This window comes from Protopterus annectens, chromosome 8.part0 (genome assembly GCF_019279795.1).
Source record: "Protopterus annectens isolate FY-2018-M chromosome 8.part0, PAN1.0, whole genome shotgun sequence".
Taxonomy (NCBI): domain Eukaryota; kingdom Metazoa; phylum Chordata; order Ceratodontiformes; family Protopteridae; genus Protopterus; species Protopterus annectens.
In genome coordinates this window covers 388,283,647-388,306,743 of record NC_056741.1, presented here as the reverse complement: position 1 = coordinate 388,306,743, position 23,097 = coordinate 388,283,647, and the positions used below count along the sequence as shown (strand labels likewise).

At 46.0% G+C, this 23,097-nt stretch overlaps 1 protein-coding gene across 4 annotated transcripts in view; it reads left to right on the top strand.

Annotated features, from left to right (window-relative positions):
* OTUD7B (OTU deubiquitinase 7B) overlaps positions 1 to 23,097 on the top strand; it is a 1,511,480-nt gene that overhangs the window by 570,104 nt on the left and 918,279 nt on the right. For all 4 annotated transcript variants that reach the window (XM_044079900.1, XM_044079902.1, XM_044079901.1 and 1 more), the window contains one exon: positions 20,495 to 20,596. In XM_044079900.1, the coding sequence (XP_043935835.1) occupies positions 20,495 to 20,596 (102 nt within the window). The remainder of the gene's footprint in view (positions 1 to 20,494; positions 20,597 to 23,097) is intronic.

Here is a 23,097-nt window from a genome sequence, read left to right as displayed (position 1 = left end):
GCAGCAATGTGGAATGAAGAACATAGTACAGTTTTGTACCTACCATAAATGTAGATGTTCGAGGATCCACATTGCTGCAGTCCAATTTACCCTCCCTCCTTCCCCTCTGTGTTTAGGGGTGGTTGTGTAGGTGAGGTTATGATCTGCTATTTTGTATATTTTGTATATATATATTTTGGTGCAGGTATGTTGGCAGTGTTTGGTTTTGGGCCTTATCTTTTCAGGGTCTTCTGACATCTGGGGCAAGAAAAGACTGAGGATATGACGTCGGTCATGCGCATTAGTACCCTGACGTACTGACGTCAGTCTAATGCGCCCTGACCGACGTCAGCCATATACTTTGGTATTCGGGCCGACTGGACAGCGGACTACCCAATAGTTAGGACTGCAGCAATGTGGATCCTCGAACATCTACATTTATGGTAGGTACAAAACTGTACTTTTTGTGCTAGGTTTAACAAGCACACTATTAAACGTCTGTTTGATTTTGCCCGACATTATTTTGGCAGAAAATTCAATTACACCATGCCGTCGGAACTTCGACGACCGGAATACATAAAAAGCGCAAAGACAAGGACAGGCATCCGAGGCCCAAAACTGACGACGAGGCCTCTTTTAGGCCAGTCGCCGGTTCTCCTGTTTTCAGCGAGTCGCCTACGCAGCCCCTGACGACCGCTTCCACAGACCGCCTCCGACTCCCACGTGGAGCTGGCTAGGCCTTTGGATGCTCTAGGTTTTCAGCCTACCAAAACTAACCCTTCAGAGGGAACCGAAGTAGCTAAGCAATCTACAGCTTCAGAGGGTGTTTTCAGACCTACCCAGTTAGCCATTAAACCCTCTGCCAAGTCTAAGCTCCCCTTAAAAACAAAGAAACAGATACAGCATTCTCTAGGACAGGCTTCCATGCCTAAGAAACAAATGCTCAAAATGGCCGAAGACCTAATCCTGATCAGGGGGTCCCATCCCCCTCCTGATAAAAGGCCCAGACAGGATGCAGACTATGAATCTTCCAACCAGGTGTCCATTTCTTCAGCTTCATCCTCAGACCTAGGATATTCCGTACCCCCTTATGAGGGTTCTGATGCTGAGGAATCAATTCCATCAGCCTCTCCGCCTGAGGAATACTCCTTTGGGGAGACCTTACATACCATGAGGGAGCATTTCCATTGGGAAGGCCAGGATTACTCAGAATCCAAGAAAAGGCTCAGAGACTTCCTTTTATTACCTCAACACAGACCCCTTGCTATTCTGCCAGTGTTAGATATTGTGGATGATGTGTACACTGAATCCAGCTTAAACCCTGACTCCTTACCTCCAGCCCCAGTTAAACCTGATAGATATTACAGAGTCCCTGACTCTCACAAATGTCTGTATAAAAGCCCTGTTGCTGACCCTGAAACTATTTCTCAGGGACCCAAAGGGATTAAGGCCTCATCAGCAAAAAACCCAGTTCCCTCTGACAGAGATTCCAGAGTATTAGACAGATGGGGAAAGAAAGTATATACGTCTGCAACTTTAGCAATGAGAGCCTTAAATTGCCAGTTTCACATGCTAAAATATCAGCAATTTTTGATGTCTCAGTTGAAACAAAAGATGCTTCCAGATTCAGATCCTCCAAATTTAAAAGAAATGCAGGATTTATTGCATGCAGCTGAACAAGTGGGAAAACATACTTTGCAATGTGGATTTGATTCCTTAGAGGCCTCCTGTAGATCAGCAGTTACAGGCTCTGTCATTAGAAGACATGCTTGGTTAAAAGAACATACGTTACCAGATCATGTTAAGGCAAAATTATTGGATGCACCTTTGCAGCGGGATGTGTTGTTTGGAGTTAAGGCAGATGAGGTATTAAAGAAGATGGAGGATAAGGCAAAATCTATGCAAATGGTGAAGGATTTCTTACAGGTTCAGCCTCCTCGTTTTAGCAGAAATTGGCCAACAAAGAATTGGTCCTTTCCAGTCACAGACAGACCTCAAAGGGGCAGATACAGACATCCAAGAGGTAGAGGTCAAGCACAAGGTCCGTACAGGCCTCGACAATGGGGTACACCAGGCCAGAAAGAAGGGGAAGACAGGCCCCAACCATATAAAAAGCAGCCTCAATGACTTCCCACTACAGCTGCCAAACAGCTCTCTCTTGGCAGCCCCCTTAGGAGGAAAACTGGCACTTTTCTATCACAATTGGCATTGCATCACCAAAGACAAATGGGTTCTCAACATTTTATCTCAAGGTTACAGGTTCCACTTTCACACTCTGCCAAGGTTAAAAGGAATGCCAAATCTGACACCAAATCAATGGGCAGAGGCTCAAAAACAAATGACAGCACTCATGGACATGAGAGCTATTCAAAAGGTAGCAACACAGGAGCAAGGACAAGGATTTTACTCAAGATTCTTTCTGGTTCCCAGAAAGGACAAAGCCTGGAGACCCATTCTGGATCTTTCTTCTCTAAACAATTACCTGGATGTTCCGAAATTCAAAATGTTGACACTAAAGCATCTTCTTCCCATGCTGGGCAAGAAAGCTTGGCTCGTGACTTTGGACCTCAAGGAGGCATACCTGCATGTCCCTATCAGACAAACCTGCAGAAGTTACCTCAGATTTCTAGCTGGTTCAATGCACTATCAATTTTCTGCACTGCCCTTTGGCTTATCTACTGCACCCAGGGTCTTCACAAAGTGCCTGGCACCAGTAATTGCATTTTGCAGACAAAAAGGAATTCAAATTTATCCATACCTGGACAACTGCCTGATTCAAGCAGAGAGCAAGGACATTCTTCTAAAGCATCTGGCGTTCGTAAAAAAGTTAAGGTACCTGGGGTACACAGCAAACGAAAAGAAATCAAAACTAGTGCCCTCACAAGAGATAATATTCCTGGGTGCCAGCTTGAACACAACGGCCTAGATGGCTTATCTCACGCCAGACAAGCAAGGACAACTGACTCGATACTTTCAATTGATGGCAACAAAGACCCAACTCACTGCAAGAAAAATTCTGCAGGCCTTGGGCTACATGGCATCTTGCATACTACTAATTCCATATGCCAGACTGCATATGAGGAAACTACAATGGTACCTAAAGAGTGTATGGTCTCAACACTGTCAAAGTTTGGAAACAGTTATACCACTAATTCCTTGCCTTCAACAGGAGTTTCGATGGTGTGCTCAAGCTTGTCACCTCAACAAGGGTCAGCCTTTTACTCAACCCACAGCCAGGCAAACACTCACAACAGATGCATTGGATTACGCCCGGGGAGCACACATGGCAGGAAAATGTATTCAGGGTGAGTGGCCCGCAGAGCAAAGGCATCTTCACATCAATCAAAAAGCGATGCTAGCTGTACAAAATGCACTTATAGCTTCCAAGGACCTGCTGCATCCAGGACAACTACTACTAAAGACAGACAACACCACAGTTATGTGGTACATAAACAAGCAAGGGGGCACACACTCCTACCCCCTCTGCAGACAAGCCATGACCTTGTGGAACACAGCTCTAGACTACCAAGTTCATCTGTAAGCACAATTCCTGCCAGGAGAGAAAAACACACTGGCAGACAACCTAAGCAGAAACATCATGGATCCCCACGAATGGGAATTGAATCCACAAATATTCAGAATGATAACACAAAAATGGTGGAGCCCGGACATAGATCTGTTTGCATCCCCAATGAACTGCCAGCTACAGAAATTCTGCACAAGGAGTTACCATCCACAAGCATGGAAAGTGGATGCCCTCTCATTCAGCTGGAAAAACCTGCAAGTATACGCTTTCCCACCGTTACCTCTCCTTCCAAAGGTACTCATAAAAGCCAGGCAAGAAGAGCCAAAGATGATCCTGATTGCACCAGACTGGCCACGCCAGCTCTGGTACCCAATCTTAAAGAACTTAGCACAAGAACCACCCTGGATTTTGCCTCAAATCCCACATTTGCTGACACAGCACAACAATCAGATACTTCACAGCCAGCTAAAGACCTTAAACCTAGCTGCATGGAAAATTCCTTAGTCAAACAAGCAATGCCTCTCTCCAAAGCTGTTATGGATGTCATTCTGGAGGCCAGAAGGCCTAGCACCAGGAAAGCCTACTCCGGATAAATGGAAGAGATTCTGTGCCTGGAACCAGGCGCACAGCCTTGACCCTCTTGTCCCAAACATTCCTCAGATACTACAATATTTAACTGAGATGCTGGACAAGGGCCTCTCCTTCTCATCCATCAAGATCCATGCCTCATCCATTTCTGCTCATTACAACACGGATCCACCAATTTTTTCTAATCCTTTACTCACAGTACCTCAGAGGAGCTAAAAACATAAGACCTCCCCATAGAGTGCCTACTCCAACTTGGGACCTCAACTTTGTTTTGGAAAAATTAACTTTACCTCCTTTTGAGCCAGCTAACACAGCAGAATTAAAATATATCTCTTGGAAAACTGCTCTGCTACTGGCAGTAACATCAGCACGAAGAGTTTCAGAATTACAGGCACCAATGGCAGTGGAACCTTTGCTCATTTTCCACCAGGACAGGGTGTCCGAACTAACCCTATGTTTATGCCAAAGGGGTGGTATCAAGTGTGGCTCTAAACCAAACTATTCACTTGCCAATCTTTTATCCAAAACCACAGAACAAAGGAGAGAGACTACTACATTATTTGGACATTCACAGACAGTTATGCTTCTACTTGGACAAAACCAAAGCTTTCAGAAAATCTGAGCAATTATTGGTAGCATATGCAGCAGGAGCACAGGGAAAAGCCATTTCAAAACGGACTATTTCAAAATGGATAGGACATTGTATACGTTTCTGCTATACTCACCATGGGAAACCTGTACCTAGCAGCATTAGATCTCACTCCACCAGGGCAACAGCCACTTCAACTGTCTACCTCAGAGGAGTACCTACCAAGGATATTTTGGAAGCAGCAACATGGAGTTCTGTGCATACCTTCACCAAGCATTACCATTTGCCTTTATACTCCAAATCCAGAGCTGGCTTCGCCACTGCTGTGCTGCAGGGCCTTATAGCCACCTCTAATGCCTTATAGAACCAGCCACCCTACCTCAGCTTTGGGATTCCACCCAAGTGTAATGACTGCAGCAGTGTAACACGATGAACATAGTACAGTTTTGTACCTACCATAAATGTAGATGTTCGAGTGTAAACACTGCTGCAGTCCAGGTTACCCTCCCTCCTTCCCCTCTTACTTTCTGGTACGTACCTAGGTCTTCTATCCTTTACTACCTATGGGGAGTATTTGCTGGTAACTGAAAATGGTTGTTTGCTTTTCTTTTGTATACTTTACTAGCAATTTAAATTGCCTACCTATCTGGGGGCACCTGGCATCTGGGACAAGAAAAACTGAAGAAAATGGCGTCGGCTGCATCTTGTATACCCCTGTCGCACTGACGTCAGGGAGGAGGTGACAGCAACCGACGTCGGACCAAGACTTTGGAACTCAGGCCGACTGGGGAACCGCCTGATGGCAGGATAACCCAAGTGTAATGACTGCAGCAGTGTTTACACTCTAACATCTACATTTATGGTAGGTACAAAACTGTACTTTCGCTCTTTTTTTCTTTTCGTTCTTTTGTGGTCGATATAACAGCATTCATTGTTATAACATAGAGCCAGCCACCAGGCCCCAGCTTTCTGCAAGGAAAATCCTGCAAGCCCTGAGGTTCATGGCCTCTTGCATACTCCTCATTCCATATGCCAGACTGCATATGAGGAAACTTCACTGGTACCTAAAGAACCTTTGGTGACAACACTCTCAAGATATAGTAACTCCTCTGCCTATTATTCCTTGCCTGAGGAAGGAATTTCTTTGGTGGGCAACAGCAGGTTCCCACAACAAGGGACTGCCCTTCTCTCCACACCCCGCCGCACAGACCCTGACCACAGACGGATCAGACTATGCTTGGTGAGCACATTTGTACGGCAGGTGCATACAGGGCCAATGGAACTCCCAGCAACTCCCCCTGCATGTCAGTCAAAAAGAGATGATGGCTGTGCAGCAGGCCTTGATAGCTTTCAAACCTCTTCTCTCTCCAGGGTTTCTCCTGATCAACACGGACAACACCACTGTGATGTGGTACATCAACAAGCAGGCAGAAACTCACTCCTACACTCTGTGTAGGCTACCCATGACCCTTTGATTCACAGCCTCTTCCATGCAAATACACCTGTTAGCACAATACCTGCCAGGCTCTCTCAACTCCCTGGCAGACCAATTAAGCAGAAAGCTCTTGGACCCCCACGAGTGCCATCTCAACAGAAACGCCTTCTTCCTAATAACTCAGAAATGGGGAACCCCGGAGGTCGACCTCTTTGCCTCCCGCACCACCAGGGAGCATCACTGCATGGCTTGGAAAGTGGATGCCCTGTCCTTCTCCTGGGTAAACCCCTCGGTCTCTGCCTTTCCTCCCCTACCTCTCATTCCCAGGGTTCTGCTCAAAATAAGGGAGGAAAAACCAAGGACCATTCTCATAGCTCCAGACTGGCACAGACAGCACTGGTACCCCTTGCTGCGCAGTCTGTCCCCACTGCTTCCATGGAATCTTCCTCGGATTCTAAACTTCCTAACCCAGAAGGAAGGGGAATTCATGCACCCCCAATTGCAGACACTCAATTTGGGATCTTGGCTTATACCCTAACCCTTGACAAATCTGCCATCCTCAGTAAACAGGTTCTGGATGTTATCAGAGAGGCCAGACGCCCTAGCACCACAAAGTCTTATGCAGATAAATGGAAAAGGTTCTGCACCTGGATCCAGGCTAAGGGAGCCAATACATCACAGCCCTCCATCCTTCTCATCCTGGATTACTTAGCTGGCCTACTACACAATGGTCTCTCTTTCTCCTTTATAAAAATTCGTGCCTCTGCCAGTTCTGCTCATTTTCCCACTGAACAGCCTCTTTTTCACTCCCTCTGATTAAACAGTTCCTCAGAGGGGGTTAGCAACTTGAATCCCCCCAGAAGGGCAACAATACCAGCTTGGGACCGTAACTTTGTCTTGGAAATGCTCACCCTCCCCCTTTCAAACCAGCTTCTTCTGCAGAGCTAAAATTTCTCTTCTGGAAGACAGCCTTCCTCCTGGCCATCACTTTAGCCAGAAGAGTGTCTGAGCTGCAAGCACTCATGGCTGTTAAACCCTTCATCATCTTTCATGCAGACAGGGTATCCCTCAGAACTCATCCATCCTTCATGCCCAAGGTGGTGCCCAGTGTGGGTCTCAACCAATCCATCCATTTACCCACCTTTTTTCCTAACCCCCAAAACAAGGGGGAAATGATTCTGCACTCTCTAGATGTACACAGACAGCTCAGATACTATCTGGACCAGGACTAAACCCTTCAGAAAATCTGATCAATTGCTGGTTAGCTTTGCTTCAGGGGTAGAAGGCAAAGCCATCTCCAAGCAAACCATTTCCAACTGGATAGCACACTGCATCCATTTCTGCTACAAACAGCATGGCAAGCCTCCCCCCAAGGGGATCAGGACACACTTCAGAGCAGCCTCCACCTCTGCAGCTTTCCTCAGAGGAGTCCCCACCAGGGACATCCTGGAGGCGGTCACCTGGACATCTGTTCATACTTTTACCAAACATTGCCACCTGCCTCTCTTTTCCAAATCCAGGGCAGGGTTTGCTTCTGCAGTCTTGCAGGGCATGCTAGACAGCCCCTAGCTTCCTGGACTGCCTCCACCCATTTCCTCTGCTTTGGGAATCTACCCAAATGTGATGACTGCAACAGTGAAACACGAAGAACTTAGTACAGTTGTGTACACTTACCATAAATGTAGATGTTCGAGTGTATTCACTGTTGCAGTCCTGGATGTTCTTCATCTCACATTGCTGCAGTCCTTACATATGGGTAGTCCGCTGTCCTCGGTCGGCCCGAATACCAAAGTATTAGGCTGACGTCGGTCAAGGCGCTTAAAACTGACATCAGGATGTCCGGGTACAAAAGCGCATGACCGACGTAATTTCCTCAGTCTTTTTTGCCGCATGGTCCGATGCAGAAGCAGCGTTGCAAGTGCCGTTCGGCGTTCTGAAATTTTTCAATTGAGTTTCAGACCGAATCCAAGTTGGCTAAGTACCCGTTGGGGATTATTTTGGTTTTTTCTTGCCTCAGTGTTTTACCGGATGTCAGAAAAAGTGAATAACTGTATTTCTTGTGGGAAACAGATACCGCATCATAGGGATTATCATTCTTTGTGTATTCCTTGTTTGGGGCCTGAGCACGACGTTGTTGGGTGTCGCTTTTGTGCTAGGTTCAATAAACGCACTATTAAGCGAAGGTTGGATTGTGCTAGGCTGGTCTTTGGGAAGCGGTGCAATTATAATATGCCATCGGATTCTCCGGCGCCCGCTTCTGCGAAGAAGCGCAAAGACAAAACAGTTAAACCCAGGCAAGATGAGTCGTCCGTTCCGGACGCCGGTTCTTTAGAGGCTTCAGTGGAACCGGTGGTTCCGACGGAGACTTCTCTGGAGTCTCAGGGGGAGACTTTGATTTTGCAGGAGGTGGTCTCTCAGGAGGCAGGTCAGGCTGAAGGGGCTTCCCAAGTTACTGTACTCCCCTCCCTTCCTAGGGTGGTTAGGCCTTCTCCTTCTGTTTCCAAGGCTTCTCCCAGAGGCAGGCCAGTTTCAGCTCCTGTTGGTGTCACTCCTAGTTCAGCAGGGTCTGTGCCTAAGAAGCACATGCTTAAAATGGCAGAAGATTTAATTACTCTGATTAGAGGTTCTATGCCCCCTCCTGATAAGAGGCCTAGGGTGGAGCCAGAGTTGGGAAGTTTTGAGCAGGCTTCGGATATTTCAGAGTCTTCAGCTGAAGACTTGCAGGAGTATTCTCCTTATTCTGATTCTGATGCAGATGATTCCACTCCTTCTGCTTCTCCTCCAGAGGATTTTTCTTTTTCAGAGACACTTCATTCTATGAGGGAACATTTTAAGTGGGAAGGTCAGGACTTCACTGATTCTAAGAAAAGGCTTAGGGAGTTTTTGCTGTTACCCCAGCATATAGGCCCTTGGCTATACCACCTGTTCTGGATGTTGTGGAAGATGTGTTTGCAGAGGCTTCACTTAATCCTGATTCTCTGCCTCCTGCTCCTGTTAAACCGGATAGGTATTACAGGGTGCCTGAGGCTCATAAATATCTTTATAAGAGTCCTAGGGCGGACCCAGAAACTATTAGTCAGGGACCTAAGGGTGTCAAGGCCTCTGTTGTAAAAAAATCCGGTTCCTCTAGATAAAGAAGCCAGAGCTTTGGATAGATGGGGAAAGAAGGTCTATACATCTTCTACCTTAGCTATGAGGGCTTTGAATTGCCAGTTTCATATGTTGAAATATCAAAACTTTCTTCTTTCTCAATTGAAGTCTAAGGTGGATGCTCTGGCGGAAGGCATTGAGTGTAAAGAGTTGCAAGATTTGGTGCATGTCTCTGAACAAGTGGGTAAGCATTCATTACAGTGTGGTTTTGATGCTGTGCAGGCCTCGTCTAGGGTGGCTGCCACTGGCTCAGTTCTTCGCAGGCACGCCTGGTTAAAGGATCAGAATTTATCTGACCATGTTAAGACTAGGATTTTGGATGCTCCTTTGCAGTCTGATGTGTTGTTTGGTTCACCTGTGGAATCAGTCTTGAAGAAAATGGAAGACAAGGCTAAGTCTATGCAGGCTGTTAAGGATTTTTTGCAAGTTCAGCCTCCGAAGTTTAGTAGGAATTGGCCTGCTAAGGGGTGGACGTATCCTTCTTATGATTCTCAGTCTAGGGGTAGATCTAGACGTGGTAGGGGCAGAGCTCAGAGTTCTTTCAGGCCTAGAACAGGGAGTTCACCTGCACAATCTTGGTGAGGGTAGGGGGCAGTCGTTTCGTAAAGAGGCCCAATGACCTAGCTTTTCAGCTGCCAGATCCTTCTTGCCTGGCAGCACCTTTGGGAGGAAGGTTAGCACTCTTCAAGGAAAATTGGATGTTGATTACCCAAGACAAATGGGTATTGGATATCATACACCAGGGTTACAAGTTTTATTTCCATACCTTGCCTCCTTTCAAAGGCATGCCAGACGTTCCTCCTCGGCAAAGACTAGAGGCTCAAAACAAATTTCTTTACTACTTCAAATAGGGGCCATACAAACGGTTCCTCTGCCAGAAGTGGGCCTAGGATTTTATTCTCGCCTGTTTCTAGTACCAAAGAAAGGAAACACGTGGAGACCAATTTTGGATTTATCCATCCTCAACACATATCTGGACATTCCCAAGTTCAAAATGTTAACGTTACAACAGCTTTTACCTCTGCTGGGCAAAGATCACTGGATGGTGACTCTGGATCTCAAAGAGGCTTATCTTCATGTTCCTATCAGGCCCAGTTGCAGGAAGTATCTGCGTTTTCGGGCTGGGACTTCACATTATCAGTTCTCTGCATTGCCCTTTGGCTTATCTACTGCCCAGAGTGTTCACGAAGGTTCTGGCTCCAGTGGTAGCTTTCTTCAGGCTAAGAGGAATACAGATCTATCCTTATTTGGACGATTGCCTGATACTGGCCCAAGAAAAGGACGAACTTCTTCATCATTTACAGTATGTGATGGCAGTGTTAAGATGCCTGGGGTATTCTGTGAACGAAATAAAGTCCAGTCTAGTACCCTCTCAGGACATGTGCTTTCTGGGTGTGAGACTGAATACAGCATCCCAGATGGCCTTTTTGACCCCGGACAAACAAAAGAATCTTTCTCTTTACTTCCACCAGTTGTCTCATCAGTCCAGGCTGACTGCAAGGACAGTCCTTCAAGCCTTGGGGTTCATGGCATCTTGTATTCTGGTACTTCCCAATGCCAAACTGCATATGAGGAAGCTACAATGGTATCTCAAGAATGTATGGACACAGCACTGCCAAGATTTGGACACTGTCATTCAAATAATACCTTGCATTCAAAAGGAATTTTTGTGGTGGGCTCAGGAATGTCACCTAAACAAAGGACTCTCTGTGACCCGGCCAGAGGCGAGTCAGATTTTAACGACAGATGCCTCAGACAAAGTTTGGGGAGCTCATCTAAATGGAAAATGGATACAAGACACGTGGCCTGCCAGACTTCAACATCTACATATCAACTTGAAGGAGATGTTAGCAGTCCAATTTGCATTGATAGCTTTCAAGGATTTACTTCTTCCAGGGCAGGTGTTGATTCAAACAGACAACACAACTGTCATGTGGTACATCAACAAGCAAGGGGGAACGCATTCTTATCCTCTATGCAGACAAGCAATGATTTTGTGGGAGACTGCTCTCAGTTTACAGCTAAATCTTCAGGCAAGGTTTCTGCCAGGAGCACAGAACTCCTTAGCAGATGTGTTGAGCAGACAAATTATGGATCCCCACGAGTGGAAATTGGATCCTCATGTATTCCAGAGGTTGACAGTGTTATGGGGAACTCCAGACATAGATCTGTTCGCTTCTCCACTGAATTACCAGCTGCCAAAGTTTTGCACAAAAAGGTTTCATCCCTCAGCTTGGAAAGTGGATGCTCTCTCATTCAATTGGAGCAATCTTCACGTGTATGCCTTTCCACCTCTGCCTCTCCTCCCAAAGGTACTGCTGAAGGTCAGACAGGACAAGCCAAACATGATTTTAATAGCTCCAGATTGGCCTCGACAGCACTGGTGCCCATTACTGAGAAGTCTGATACAGGAGCCTCCATGGCCTTTGCCTTCGATTCCTCACCTGCTGTCTCAGGAGAACGGTCATTTACTCAATGTCAAACTTCATTCTCTACATCTGACAGCCTGGCATATTCTGGTTTAAACCCTGGAGGGTCTCAGCTTCCACAACAAGTTTTGAATGTTATTTTGGAGGCCAGAAGGCCTAGTACAAGGAAAGTTTACGCAGATAAATGGAGGAGATTTTTATTTTGGAGTACAGCAAAGGACTTTGATGTTTCTAAACCTAATTTAAGTGTGGCACTTCAATACCTTAGTGAGTTATTGGACAAAGGTTTGTCCTTCTCCTCTATAAAGGTTCATGCTGCAGCAATCTCTGCTCACTATGACTGTGACCCACCATTATTTTCGCAGCCTTTGTTTAAGCAATTCCTTAGAGGGGCAAAGAATATAAGACCCCCACGTAGAGCTCCTACTCCTGCTTGGGACCTCAATTTTGTGTTGGAGAAACTCACTCTACAACCTTTTGAGCCTGCAGCATCGGCAGAGTTGAAATATTTATCTTGGAAGACTGCTTTTTTGTTGGCCATTACCTCTGCGAGAAGGGTTTCTGAATTACAGGCCCTTATAGCAGTTGAGCCTTTCTTAATTTTCCACAAGGATAGGGTGTCTTTGCGTACTAACCCTTCTTTTATGCCTAAAGTGGTTTCTAGTGTGGCTTTAAACCAAACTATTCATTTGCCTACTTTTTATGCAAACCCCCAAAATAAAGGGACAACATTTTGCACACTTTGGATATTCACAGACAGTTGCGATATTATTTGAGCAGAACTAAAGGGTTCAGGCAGTCTCAGCAGTTGTTTGTTTCTTTTGCTTTGGGTTCTCAGGGCAAACCTGTTTCAAAACAAACTATTTCTAAGTGGATTGGGTTTTGTATTGCTTTCTGTTATTCCCATCATGGTAAGGAGATTCCAGCTGGGATTAGGCCTCATTCCACTAGGGCTACTGCCACTTCTACAGCTTTTAAGGGGTGGCTACTAAAGATATTTTGGAAGCAGCTACTTGGAGTTCAGTGCATACTTTCTCTAAGCATTACCACCTTCCACTTTACTCTAAATCTAGGGCTGGATTTGCAACTGCAATTTTACAAGGCATGTTGGCAGCTCCTAATGCTTTATAGTTTTGCCATCCTCCCTTACCTCTGCTTTGGGATTCTACCCATATGTAAGGACTGCAGCAATGTGAGATGAAGAACATAGTACAGTTTTGTACCTACCATAAATGTAGATGTTCAAGATCCACATTGCTGCAGTCCACTTACCTCCCTCCTTCCCCTCTGTTGTTGAAGGTGGTGGTGTGGTTTGTGTTGTACATATTGTATATATGGTTAGTGCACGGGTGGTTGGTTGGGTTTTGCTGGTTTTTGGCTTTGGCCTGTCTTGTTAGGGCCTTCTGACATCTGGGGCAAGAAAAGACTGAGGAAATGACGTCGGTCATGCGCTTTTGTACCCTGACGTCCTGATGTCAGTTTTAAGCGCCTTGACCGACGTCAGCCTAATACTTTCGTATTCGGGCCGACCGAGGACAGCGGACTACCCATATGTAAGGACTGCAGCAATGTGGATCTTCGAACATCTACATTTATGGTAGTTACAAAACTGTACTTTTCCCTCCCTCCATCCCCCTTTCTCTTTTTCTTCCTTGTTGTTCTCCTTTCCTTACAAGGCACACATTGGTATTTATTTTCCACTGGTGGGGTTCTTCCACCAGAACCTGGCCTCCTACTTTGGGGGCTCCTGACAGGTTAGGCCAAGAAAAACTGATGTAATGGCATCGGATGCCTTCCTTTATACCACTGGCGACCTGACGTCAGTCCTCAAGCGACAGCGACCAACACAGAAATACTAAGTCTCTGGTATTCAGGCCGGCCGAGGGCTACCCTAGCAGGGATAACCCAATTGTGATGACTGCAACAGTGAAATACACTCAACATCTACATTTATGGTAAGTGTACACAACTGTACTTTCTACTAGATCACTGTTGCAATAGCCACACTCTCTCCCATCCCCATTGTTTTTGAAGTATTGGCAGGGTGTGGATGTATATCTCTTTGTGTATATATAGTTAAATGTGTTTTATTTTGCCTTTTTCCTAGCATGTTTCCTTTCTGGGCTACAGCTTCCATTACTGAGGCAAAAATTCTTTGAAGCTTTTAAAACAGGAGCTACCTTTTTATGTGGTGTGCTCGAGTCACTAATAGTTTGGGCATGTGGAAAGTGCACAGCAGCTTTGAAAGGTTATTGGTTGGCCATATCCTTGGCAGGATAAAACTCATTTACCATAGGCTACTGTAGCAGTGATCTATTAGAACATCTACTGTTATAGTAAGATGTTATGTGATCCTATCTCGCCTACATTCTGACTGATGGGTTCGGAGCCGATCCTCGGCCCCGACTCGGCACGCTTATGCCAAAGAGCGAAGTCTCTTATTGGCTGAGCTTACTATATCCCAGGATGCACCACTACCAGTCCCCCAGATCTCGTTTGCCGCTAACAAGCTAAGACGTGGTCTCGAGCTGGCTGAGCTAAGTAGTGTTTTCTTCACTTACTTTCCTGTCAGGAATTTCCTAAATTCTCAACAAAAAGCTGTTTTAACAGCTATCTCGTGTTGTTTGTGTATGAGTGGATATTTCTGTTGATTTTTTGTGTAGTGATTGCATTTTTTTCTGACTAGAGGTTCCCTTTGAGTTTAAGGGCCTTTCCCTGTCAGTCCGTGTTGTTCAAGTCCCGTTTATTTAGGGACTCTTGGATTCCCTTAGTTTTTGTCTTGTGACAGACTTTGTTTAAAAAAAAAAAAAAAAAAAAAAAAAGACAAGACAAGAAAAGAATTTTTTTTCTGTGATATTTAGTGTGTTTGATTTAACTAGTTCACTAAATTGGTTGCCATAATGTCTCAGGCTCCTAGGCCTTCAGGTTTTAAGAAGTGCACTAAGTGCAGTTTCAAGATGTCAATAACTGATGATCATTCTCTCTGTGTGTACTGTTTGGGTGCCAAACATTTGCAGGGGTCCTGTAGCGTGTGCCACGCGTTTTCCTCGAGGGTCCTCCAAGAGAGGAAAAATAAACTTATTTTAAAAGGCCTTATTAAACCCTCATTTGAAGAGGCTTTAGCTTCCTCTCCTTCTCCTGCAAAGAAGAAAAGGGCGTCGGCTCCGACCAGCCCGTCGGATCCAACCGCCAAAAGACATAGGCAGGCTTCTCCTTCGGCTCCACGGACTTCGGAGCCGAGGGCGGAACGGTCTGCCTCGATGCCTCCAGCCTCGACTCCTCTGGGTTCGGAGCCGACGGCTGGGGCCTCGAGAGGCGGGTCATCTTCATCGGCTCCACTGATCTTGGAGCCGATGAAGGTTGTCCGCTCAGACACTTCCTCCTCGGCGCCAAGCCCTTCGGCACCGATGGAAATTGGTTTGGACACTCCTTCGGCGCCGATAGTTGTCGAGTCGATTCGGAGCCGGTCCCCTAGTCCCTTGGAGCCGTTGGAGAGGCCTACTCAGACCCATTCGGTCTCTTCCAGGTCATCAAGGATGTCAGATTCGGACATAGACAGGGTACTCCAAAGACTTTTCCAGTCCCCAGTCTTTCAGAAATTTGTTTCGGCTCCGACCCAATTGGCTTCGGAGCCGATAGCCCATTCCATTGCCATTCCTCCTCTGACCGCTTCGGCTCCGGAGCAGGTGCTGATGGAGCCAGTGGAGATCCTAGGGTCGGCTCCGACCCTTACTCCAACCCCGGCCTTCGGGTCCGAGTTTAGCACACGGACTTCTTCGGCCGGACCCGGGGGTGACGTTTCGGGACCAATGCTGTTGGTTCCAAGCCTCCCTCTCGGTGCTTCGCTGGGACTTCCATCTGCTATCATGGCTCGAGACTGGACCCTCCCAGGATTCTGGGGTCCGGCCTTCAGAGCTATGAGGAGTGCCTTGGCCAAGTCTTCGCCATCTCTACGGCTTTACCGGCACCTTCCCTAGGCATGGAGACTGGGTCTTTGGCAGTTCCCTGTCTCTAGGCAGCGGAGCCCGGGCCTGAGGTTACCCCCACTGGGGTTCCCTCCTCCTGAGGGTCTTTCGGAGTTGTCTTCGGAGGAGCCTCCAAGGAAGAGATCGTGCAAGAGGAAGCACGTGGACTCCCCCAATGAGTCTCTTACATCGGACACTGATCTTGATGATGCGGAGGGGTCCCAAAGTCGTCCTTGGATGATGTCTCATTTGCAGACATTCTAGAGATCCTCAAGCAACGAGGCGGCTGGAATTCCAAACCCCCCTCCGCTGATGAGTCGGTGTTCCTCAAGGCCTTCGGGGCTCAGCCCTCCGCCTCCTGGGTGTCTCCGCCCTTCGACAAGCTCCTGGATTTGGTTTGTCGGAGGGCGTGGGAACATCCAGATACTGTGGAACCAGTGCCTTCTCGCCCTAACAAATTTTTGTCTGCCCCACCCGAGAAGGAGTTCTTAACGAAAGACGTGGCTGTAGATGCCATGGTGGTGGCATCTGCTACCCAGCAGGACGTGGCAGAGGCTTCAACGTCCGTCCATCCTCCTAATAAGGAGTCTAGGAGCATGGACCTGTACGGGAAGCGCACCCTGACTTCAGCGGCCTTTACTCTGAGGTCCCTGAATTATTTGGCACATTTCACCAGACTACAGAGGGATCTGGTCAAGGAGCTCTCAGACTCCCTCTCAGGTAACCTACCTGAGCAGCTAGCCCAGTCGGTTAGCTCTCAGTTGGCTATCCTTACCTCGATTTCTAACTCATCCATGAGGCTCATTTCATATGCGGCCGAAGGGGCGGGCAGAGCAGCAGGCACAGGCGTGGCTCTACGGAGACAAGCCTGGCTCCGTTTGTGTCATTTCGCGGAGGCCTTCAAGTCTTCCTTTGCCGACGCTCCCTTTGATGGGTCCTCTTTGTTTGGACCCAAGGTAAAAGACACTCTTACCCGCTGTGAGCAGGAGGGAAAGACTTTATCTGCCGTAGGAGCACGATATTCCACTCCCTTTAGGCCTTATCCCAAGGCTAAAAGAGGAGGGAAGATGTGGTTCCGCAAATCACAGAAATTCTTTCCTCAACAGCAGGAAGATTCCCCTTCCAGCGGCAGAGGAAGGGGAAATTTTTCTGGGAGACGCCGTCCCAGAGGCGGCAGAGGCCCCCGCAACACTGGAGACCGCGAGTCCTTTCGTGGCTCTTCAGCCTCCCACACTCCATGAGGGATTGCCTGGCTGTGCTGCTCCGGAGCCAGTCGGGTGCCGTTTTGCCAAGCACCTAAAAGCCTGGGAGTCTATTACTCAGGACAGATGGGTGCTTCGGATTATTGCCGGAGGTTACATCATTCCCTTCACACACCCACCCCCACCGTCCAAAAAAATCCCGGACCCACCACCCAGTCAAAGGGAAATTGCAGCCGTAGAAGCTTCAAAGCTGCTAGAAAAAGGAGTCATCCAACCGGTCCCCACAGACCAGATCGGATCCGGAAACTACTCAAGGTTCTTTTTAGTGCCAAAAAAGACAGGGGACCTGAGACCCATTTTGGATCTCAGCAAACTAAACCAGTCCGTCATGAAGTCCAAATTCGAATGGTCACTTTACAATCCATTCTCCCATTGTTGGAGAAAGATGTTTGGATGTGCTCCATAGATCTCAAGGACGCCTATTATCACATACCGATACATCAGGCGTCCAGGAGGTATCTGCGCTTCAGCCTGGGAGACAGTCATTTCCAATTTTGTGCACTGCCCTTTGGTCTCACCACAGCCCCTAGGGTGTTCACCAAGTGTTTGGCAGTAGTGACTGCTCACCTGAGGAGTCTCGGATTCCAAGTGTTTCCCTATCTGGACGACTGGCTCCTGACTGCCACCACCAGGCATCTACTACTAGAGAACCTACAAGCCACCATCTCCTGGGTGCTTCCCTGGGAATTACATTCAACTGGTCAAAGTCTGTCTTGCTGCCTTCTCAGCGCATAAGATTCATAGGAGCAGAGATAGACTCAAAATTAATGCGAATCTTCCTTCCTACCGAAAGGATACAAACATTACAAGATCAAGTCCAAGCCCTGCTTCTAAGATCCAAAGCCCCAGCCAGGATGGTCCTGCAACTTTTAGGTTCAATGTCTGCCACGGTTCTCCTAGTTCCTCTGGCAAGATTGCACATGAGGATTCTCCAGTGGCTGTTATCGACACAATGGTCTTTTCAGGATCTCCCCCTCAATCATCACATACTGATTACAGAAACGTGCAAACGGGACCTCCGCTGGTGGCTTCTGCCATCCAATCTGAATCAGGGAAGACCCTTTGTTATACCCCCTCCGGTGGCCACCTTGACAACGGATGCCTCCCAGATGGGGTGGGGGGAGGGCATTGTCTGGGCAGGTCAGTTCAGGGTTCTTGGCTTCCAAACGAAACATTTCTCCATATCAATGTGTTGGAAATGAGGGCTGTACTTCTGTCCCTACAAGCCCTCCACAAGTTTCTCCCTCAAGGCATTATCGCCATCCACACAGACAACATGTCGGTGGTCTGGTATCTAAACAAACAAGGAGGGACCAGATCTTACCCCCTTTGCAGAGAGGCCATGAGGGTGTGGGAATGGGCAGTGGCTACCAAGCGCTTCCTGGTAGCGACCCACATTCCAGGAAAATCCAATGTATTGGCAGACAGACTGAGCAGGACTATTCTCTCTCCTCACGAGTGGTCTCTGAACGAAACAGTAGCAGCTCAGATTTTCAAAAGATGGGGGATTCCGTGCTGCGACCTGTTTGCAACACCACGAAACACGAAGTGCAAAAGGTTCTTTTCCTTGACCCCACGTCAAGGGGAGGCAGCTACGGATGCTCTAGTCCAACCTTGGCCAAAAGGACTGCTTTATGCTTTCCCTCCGATTCCACTCCTCCCCAAAGTCATCCAGAAAGCTTCCCAATTGGGGTCCACAATGATTCTAATTGCTCCGTACTGGCCTCGTCAGGTATGGTTCCCCTACCTACAGAAATATACTCTGGACGGTCCTTGGTTCTTGGATCTAACTCCGGACCTTCTGGTTCATCAGTCGGGACAACAGCACCAGTCCCTTCACACTTTGAAATTAACAGCTTGGCTCCTCCACTTCCGACTTTAGTCAGAAATCACACCTTGGACCCGGAAGTTATTCACATTTTATCTTCAGCCCACAAACCCACCACTAAGAAATTGTATCACAGTAAGTGGAAGAGGTTTGCTATCTGGGCTCAACTCAGAGGCTTAGACCCTATTACTGCCCGATACCAGAAGTCTTGAAATTTTTAACATCCTTGTTTAATCAAGGATCTTCAGTCTCTACTATTAAAGTCCAACTAGCAGCTATCTCCAAATTTCACAATTCCATAGACCCACCGTTGATGAGCAGCAGATTATGTAAAACTTTCATGAAAGGTGCTGTGCTTTTAAGACCCCCAGTTTTTCATCCTGCGCCTCCGTGGGATCTTGATTTGGTACCGTGCCTTAACATCTTCCCCTTTGAACCGGCTGCTACATGTGAGTTGAAATATCTGTCTTGGAAAACTGCCTTCTTAATTGCAATTACCTCTGCAAGAAGAGTTTCAGAACTTCAAGCCCTATCTATCAAACCACCGTACTTGATTTTTCACAAGGATAGAGTATCACTTAGACCTAATCCATCTTTTGTCCCAAAAGTTTGCTCTAATCTCTGTCTCCAACAATCTTTAGAGCTACCAGTTTTCTTTCCAAAATTTTCAAACAAAGCGGAATACACCTTCCATACATTGGATGTTCACAGGCAATTGCGCTTCTATCTAGATAGGACTCAACAAATTCGGAAAACAGATCAATTGTTTGTGTCCTTTTCGGATAATAAACTGGGTAAAACCATCACTAAAGCTACTATTGCCAAATGGATCAGAGATTGCATAACTCAAGCTTATTCCTCTTCAAATAAACAACTTACAACATCTGTCAAAGCTCACTCTACTAGAGCTATGGCTACCTCTATTGCATTCCATTCCAAGCTCGCTATTTCTGAGATTTGTGCTGCGGCTACTTGGTCCAACCCGCACACTTTCATTTCCCATTATAAATTGGATGTGGCATCTAAAGGACGAGCATCATTTGGTTCCACGGTACTCAGGAGTGTTTTCCAGTGAGCCACCCAGGATTTAGGTGCTAGGGACGCTGTCCCATCAGTTAGAATGTAGGCGAGATAGGATCACATAACATCTTTTAGTTATGTACTCACCATAACTTCAGATGTTTGGGATCCATCTCGCCTACATTCCTAATAACCCACCCTCCTTCCCCCCTGCCTTGGAGATCAGAAGAGATTGAACGGTTTGAGTTCTACTGTTTTTTGTCTTGTTTCATCTGTCAATGTTATATAAGCAGTGCATTCGTGTGTGCATGTATGCGGACAAACTAGATCTGGGGGACTGGTAGTGGTGCATCCTGGGATATAGTAAGCTCAGCCAATAAGAGACTTCGCTCTTTGGCATAAGCGTGCCGAGTCGGAGCCGAGGATCGGCTCCGAACCCATCAGTCAGAATGTAGGCGAGATGGATCCCAAACATCTGAAGTTATGGTGAGTACATAACTAAAAGTTTTAGTTGCACAACCATACTTATTGTATTTTCAATTGAAGAATGGCAGAATTTCTGTATTCATGTAGAATTTTTAAAATACATTGTATAATGTTTATTATTGTTTCTTAGCTGGACTACACAACATTTTTGTTGCTTGCATTTTATTTCTGGCATTTAAGATCTTACCATATTTAATTTCAGTACTTACTGTATTCAGTTTTTGTCCTTAAAAATAGGTCGCCTGAACTGGTGGGCTCATGTAGACCAAACCTGTCAAAGACTCCTCCCTTTAGCAACAACAGGTGATGGTAACTGCCTTCTCCATGCAGCTTCACTAGGTAAGTGACGTAAATGACAGAATCAGTATTTTATAAAGAACGATAACTGATTACTCTTAGGGAATCATGTCACCCTGAAACAGCCCAGTATTAGAATCCCTTAATCAGACATGTTTGATAACAGCACTGTACTTTGCTGAAATGATTTTGCCCTTGCAGGTGTGTTCTTCTGGTGGTAACTGTAGAATTAGTAATTTTTTTTAAGTGTTGAGTTACTTATTTTGCGAATTGGATACAGCTGGTTGTGTGCCTCTGTCTCATTTCAGAAGCTCAGGTATTCAGCTTTTAATAAAGTATTATCCTTTGCACTGCATTTTCATAGAAAAAACATTTAAGATTTAAGATTGATGATACTTGTTATCCCCAGTACCTATGGATGTGTGTGTTAGAAAGTATGAGTTGTTTTAATGCACTGGTGAAGATTTTTAGTAACACATTACATGACCTGGCGACATCTGATGTGCAGAAAACATATTGATTGTTTTACTTATGTCACCCCAATACCAGCTTTTTTTGCTGTACTATTGTGTACAGATGGCACTTTGTTGCTACTTTTATTGATTTTAATGTACTATATAAAGGGAGGGAGTAGTACTGCTGCTCTAACTTTTACTGCAAGTTAGTTTCCTGATTGTACCACATCTACCAGCATCATCCTGTTTGCAGAAAATTTTGCCTATTACATGTAGTATTTGCCAGTTGCATGATATTATGAGGAACTGTACTGTTTCTCTGTTCTGATACAATAAAGTGCATTGTGGTTTCATTACATATCATATAATGTGTTTTGTCAACATAATGTGTCAGTAGTGTATGCCTTTGTCATTCTGTCAATTACTAAAGATGTTTTTTAATAGTGCATATTTTTATTCGGGGGGACAGGTTTTTCTTTCATTTATTATAATACTTTTCTGCTAAATATTTATTAGTTTACTCCCAGTCTTGCTTCCACTGGCTGTTGAATTTACGGGATCTGTCTCCCATCTGTTAGCAAAGTTAATTTTTACTAAGGCATTTTTAACTGGTATCTGTGCTTTTGTGGCTGCATTGTAAAACACAGAACAATTTTTTTTCCTGCCTTCAAAGCCCGACAGGCAACTTCTTCACTCGTGATGTAGTTTACTTTAGTTTTGATATGCTTACTTAAAGTGAGTTAAGGATGCATGCATTACCCAGTTAAGTTGTGCCTTCCATTTAGTTGTGATTAAGTGCACACTTGGTCTTTGGTAGAAACCATAGCAATGTGTGAGTTGAGGAGTTTTATTTGAGGCCCTCCTCATTGTCATCTTCATGGTGAAATGCTTTGAAGAACTCTGCAGTGAGACGTAGTGTTGGCATTGTGACAATGGAAGTGACTGCCTGGACAGGGCAGTGGTATTTCTGTGGCCCAGTGTGGACTTTGACTATCTTTGTGGCTATATTACCAGGCTGGGAGGGGCGTATGCAGGGCATTTGGCTATGCTATCCTTTACACATTAAACAATGATTTAATGGGCTGAGAGTTATGCAGCCGATCTGAAAAGTTCAGCTTTTTTCAACCAGTGGGACCTCCCTGTTGCTTAATGTTGCATCTGATGGTTGTCCTTTTCATTCGTCCTCGCAGACTTCCGATCCAAGCCTCAAGCTTCCCACTTTACCCATAATCCCCTAGAGCATCCCTAAACCCTCAGATCTTGTTTGCCGCCTTTCCAGTCAGATGGAAGATCAAGCCTCTCTGCGATTTCGTGATGAAGTGAAACTTTTTTTTTTTTTTTCTAATTTCTTTCTCTTCCATAGCGTAATGTAAGATTTGCACCTCCTTTTTCACTTTGTAACAAATTTTAAGTGTGGATTGTGTTTTCTTTTTTTTTTTTTTCTTCAGCTAGAGTGTGCATGTGTTAGGTTAGGTAGTGTGTGTACTGTTCCAAACTTCTCGTTGTTCTTTTTTTAGGTGTTCTCGGTGTCCATTCCTCGCTGTGTTACTTATTTGTTAGGATGAAATAGACTGTGTGTGTTAGGAATGTTTAAGTGTTTAGTTCTTCTTTTTCTGGTGAGTGCAAAAAAAAAAAAAGGTTTAAGCTCTCTTTCTCTAGTTTAAAGTTAATTTTTTTTGTCTCAGCCCTGGTCTTAGCCTTTCACTGGCATCCGTGACCCAATTTGTTATTTCTCGACTGACCCTTTTTGATTCCTTAAGGGTCTGTGTGTGTGCGTGTGTGTGCAATTAGTGTCTGAGAAACCAGACAAACCTACTGGCTTCAAAAAGTGCACTTGTGGCCATAAGATCCCCAATTCTGATGCCCACAATAAGTGTGTATACTGTTTGGGAGCTGCCCATTTGGACATGCCTTGCATGGTGTGCAGTATCTTCAATCCGAGAACTCTCTTGGATCGAAGGAACAGGTTGATTCTTAAAGGTTTATTGCCTGCTGGGGCTCAACCCCCCCCCCCCAGCCCCACCCCACACTAAACAGGTGGTCTCAGAGCCAAGGAAGAGAGACCACAGCTCTCTTTCCTCCTCCTCG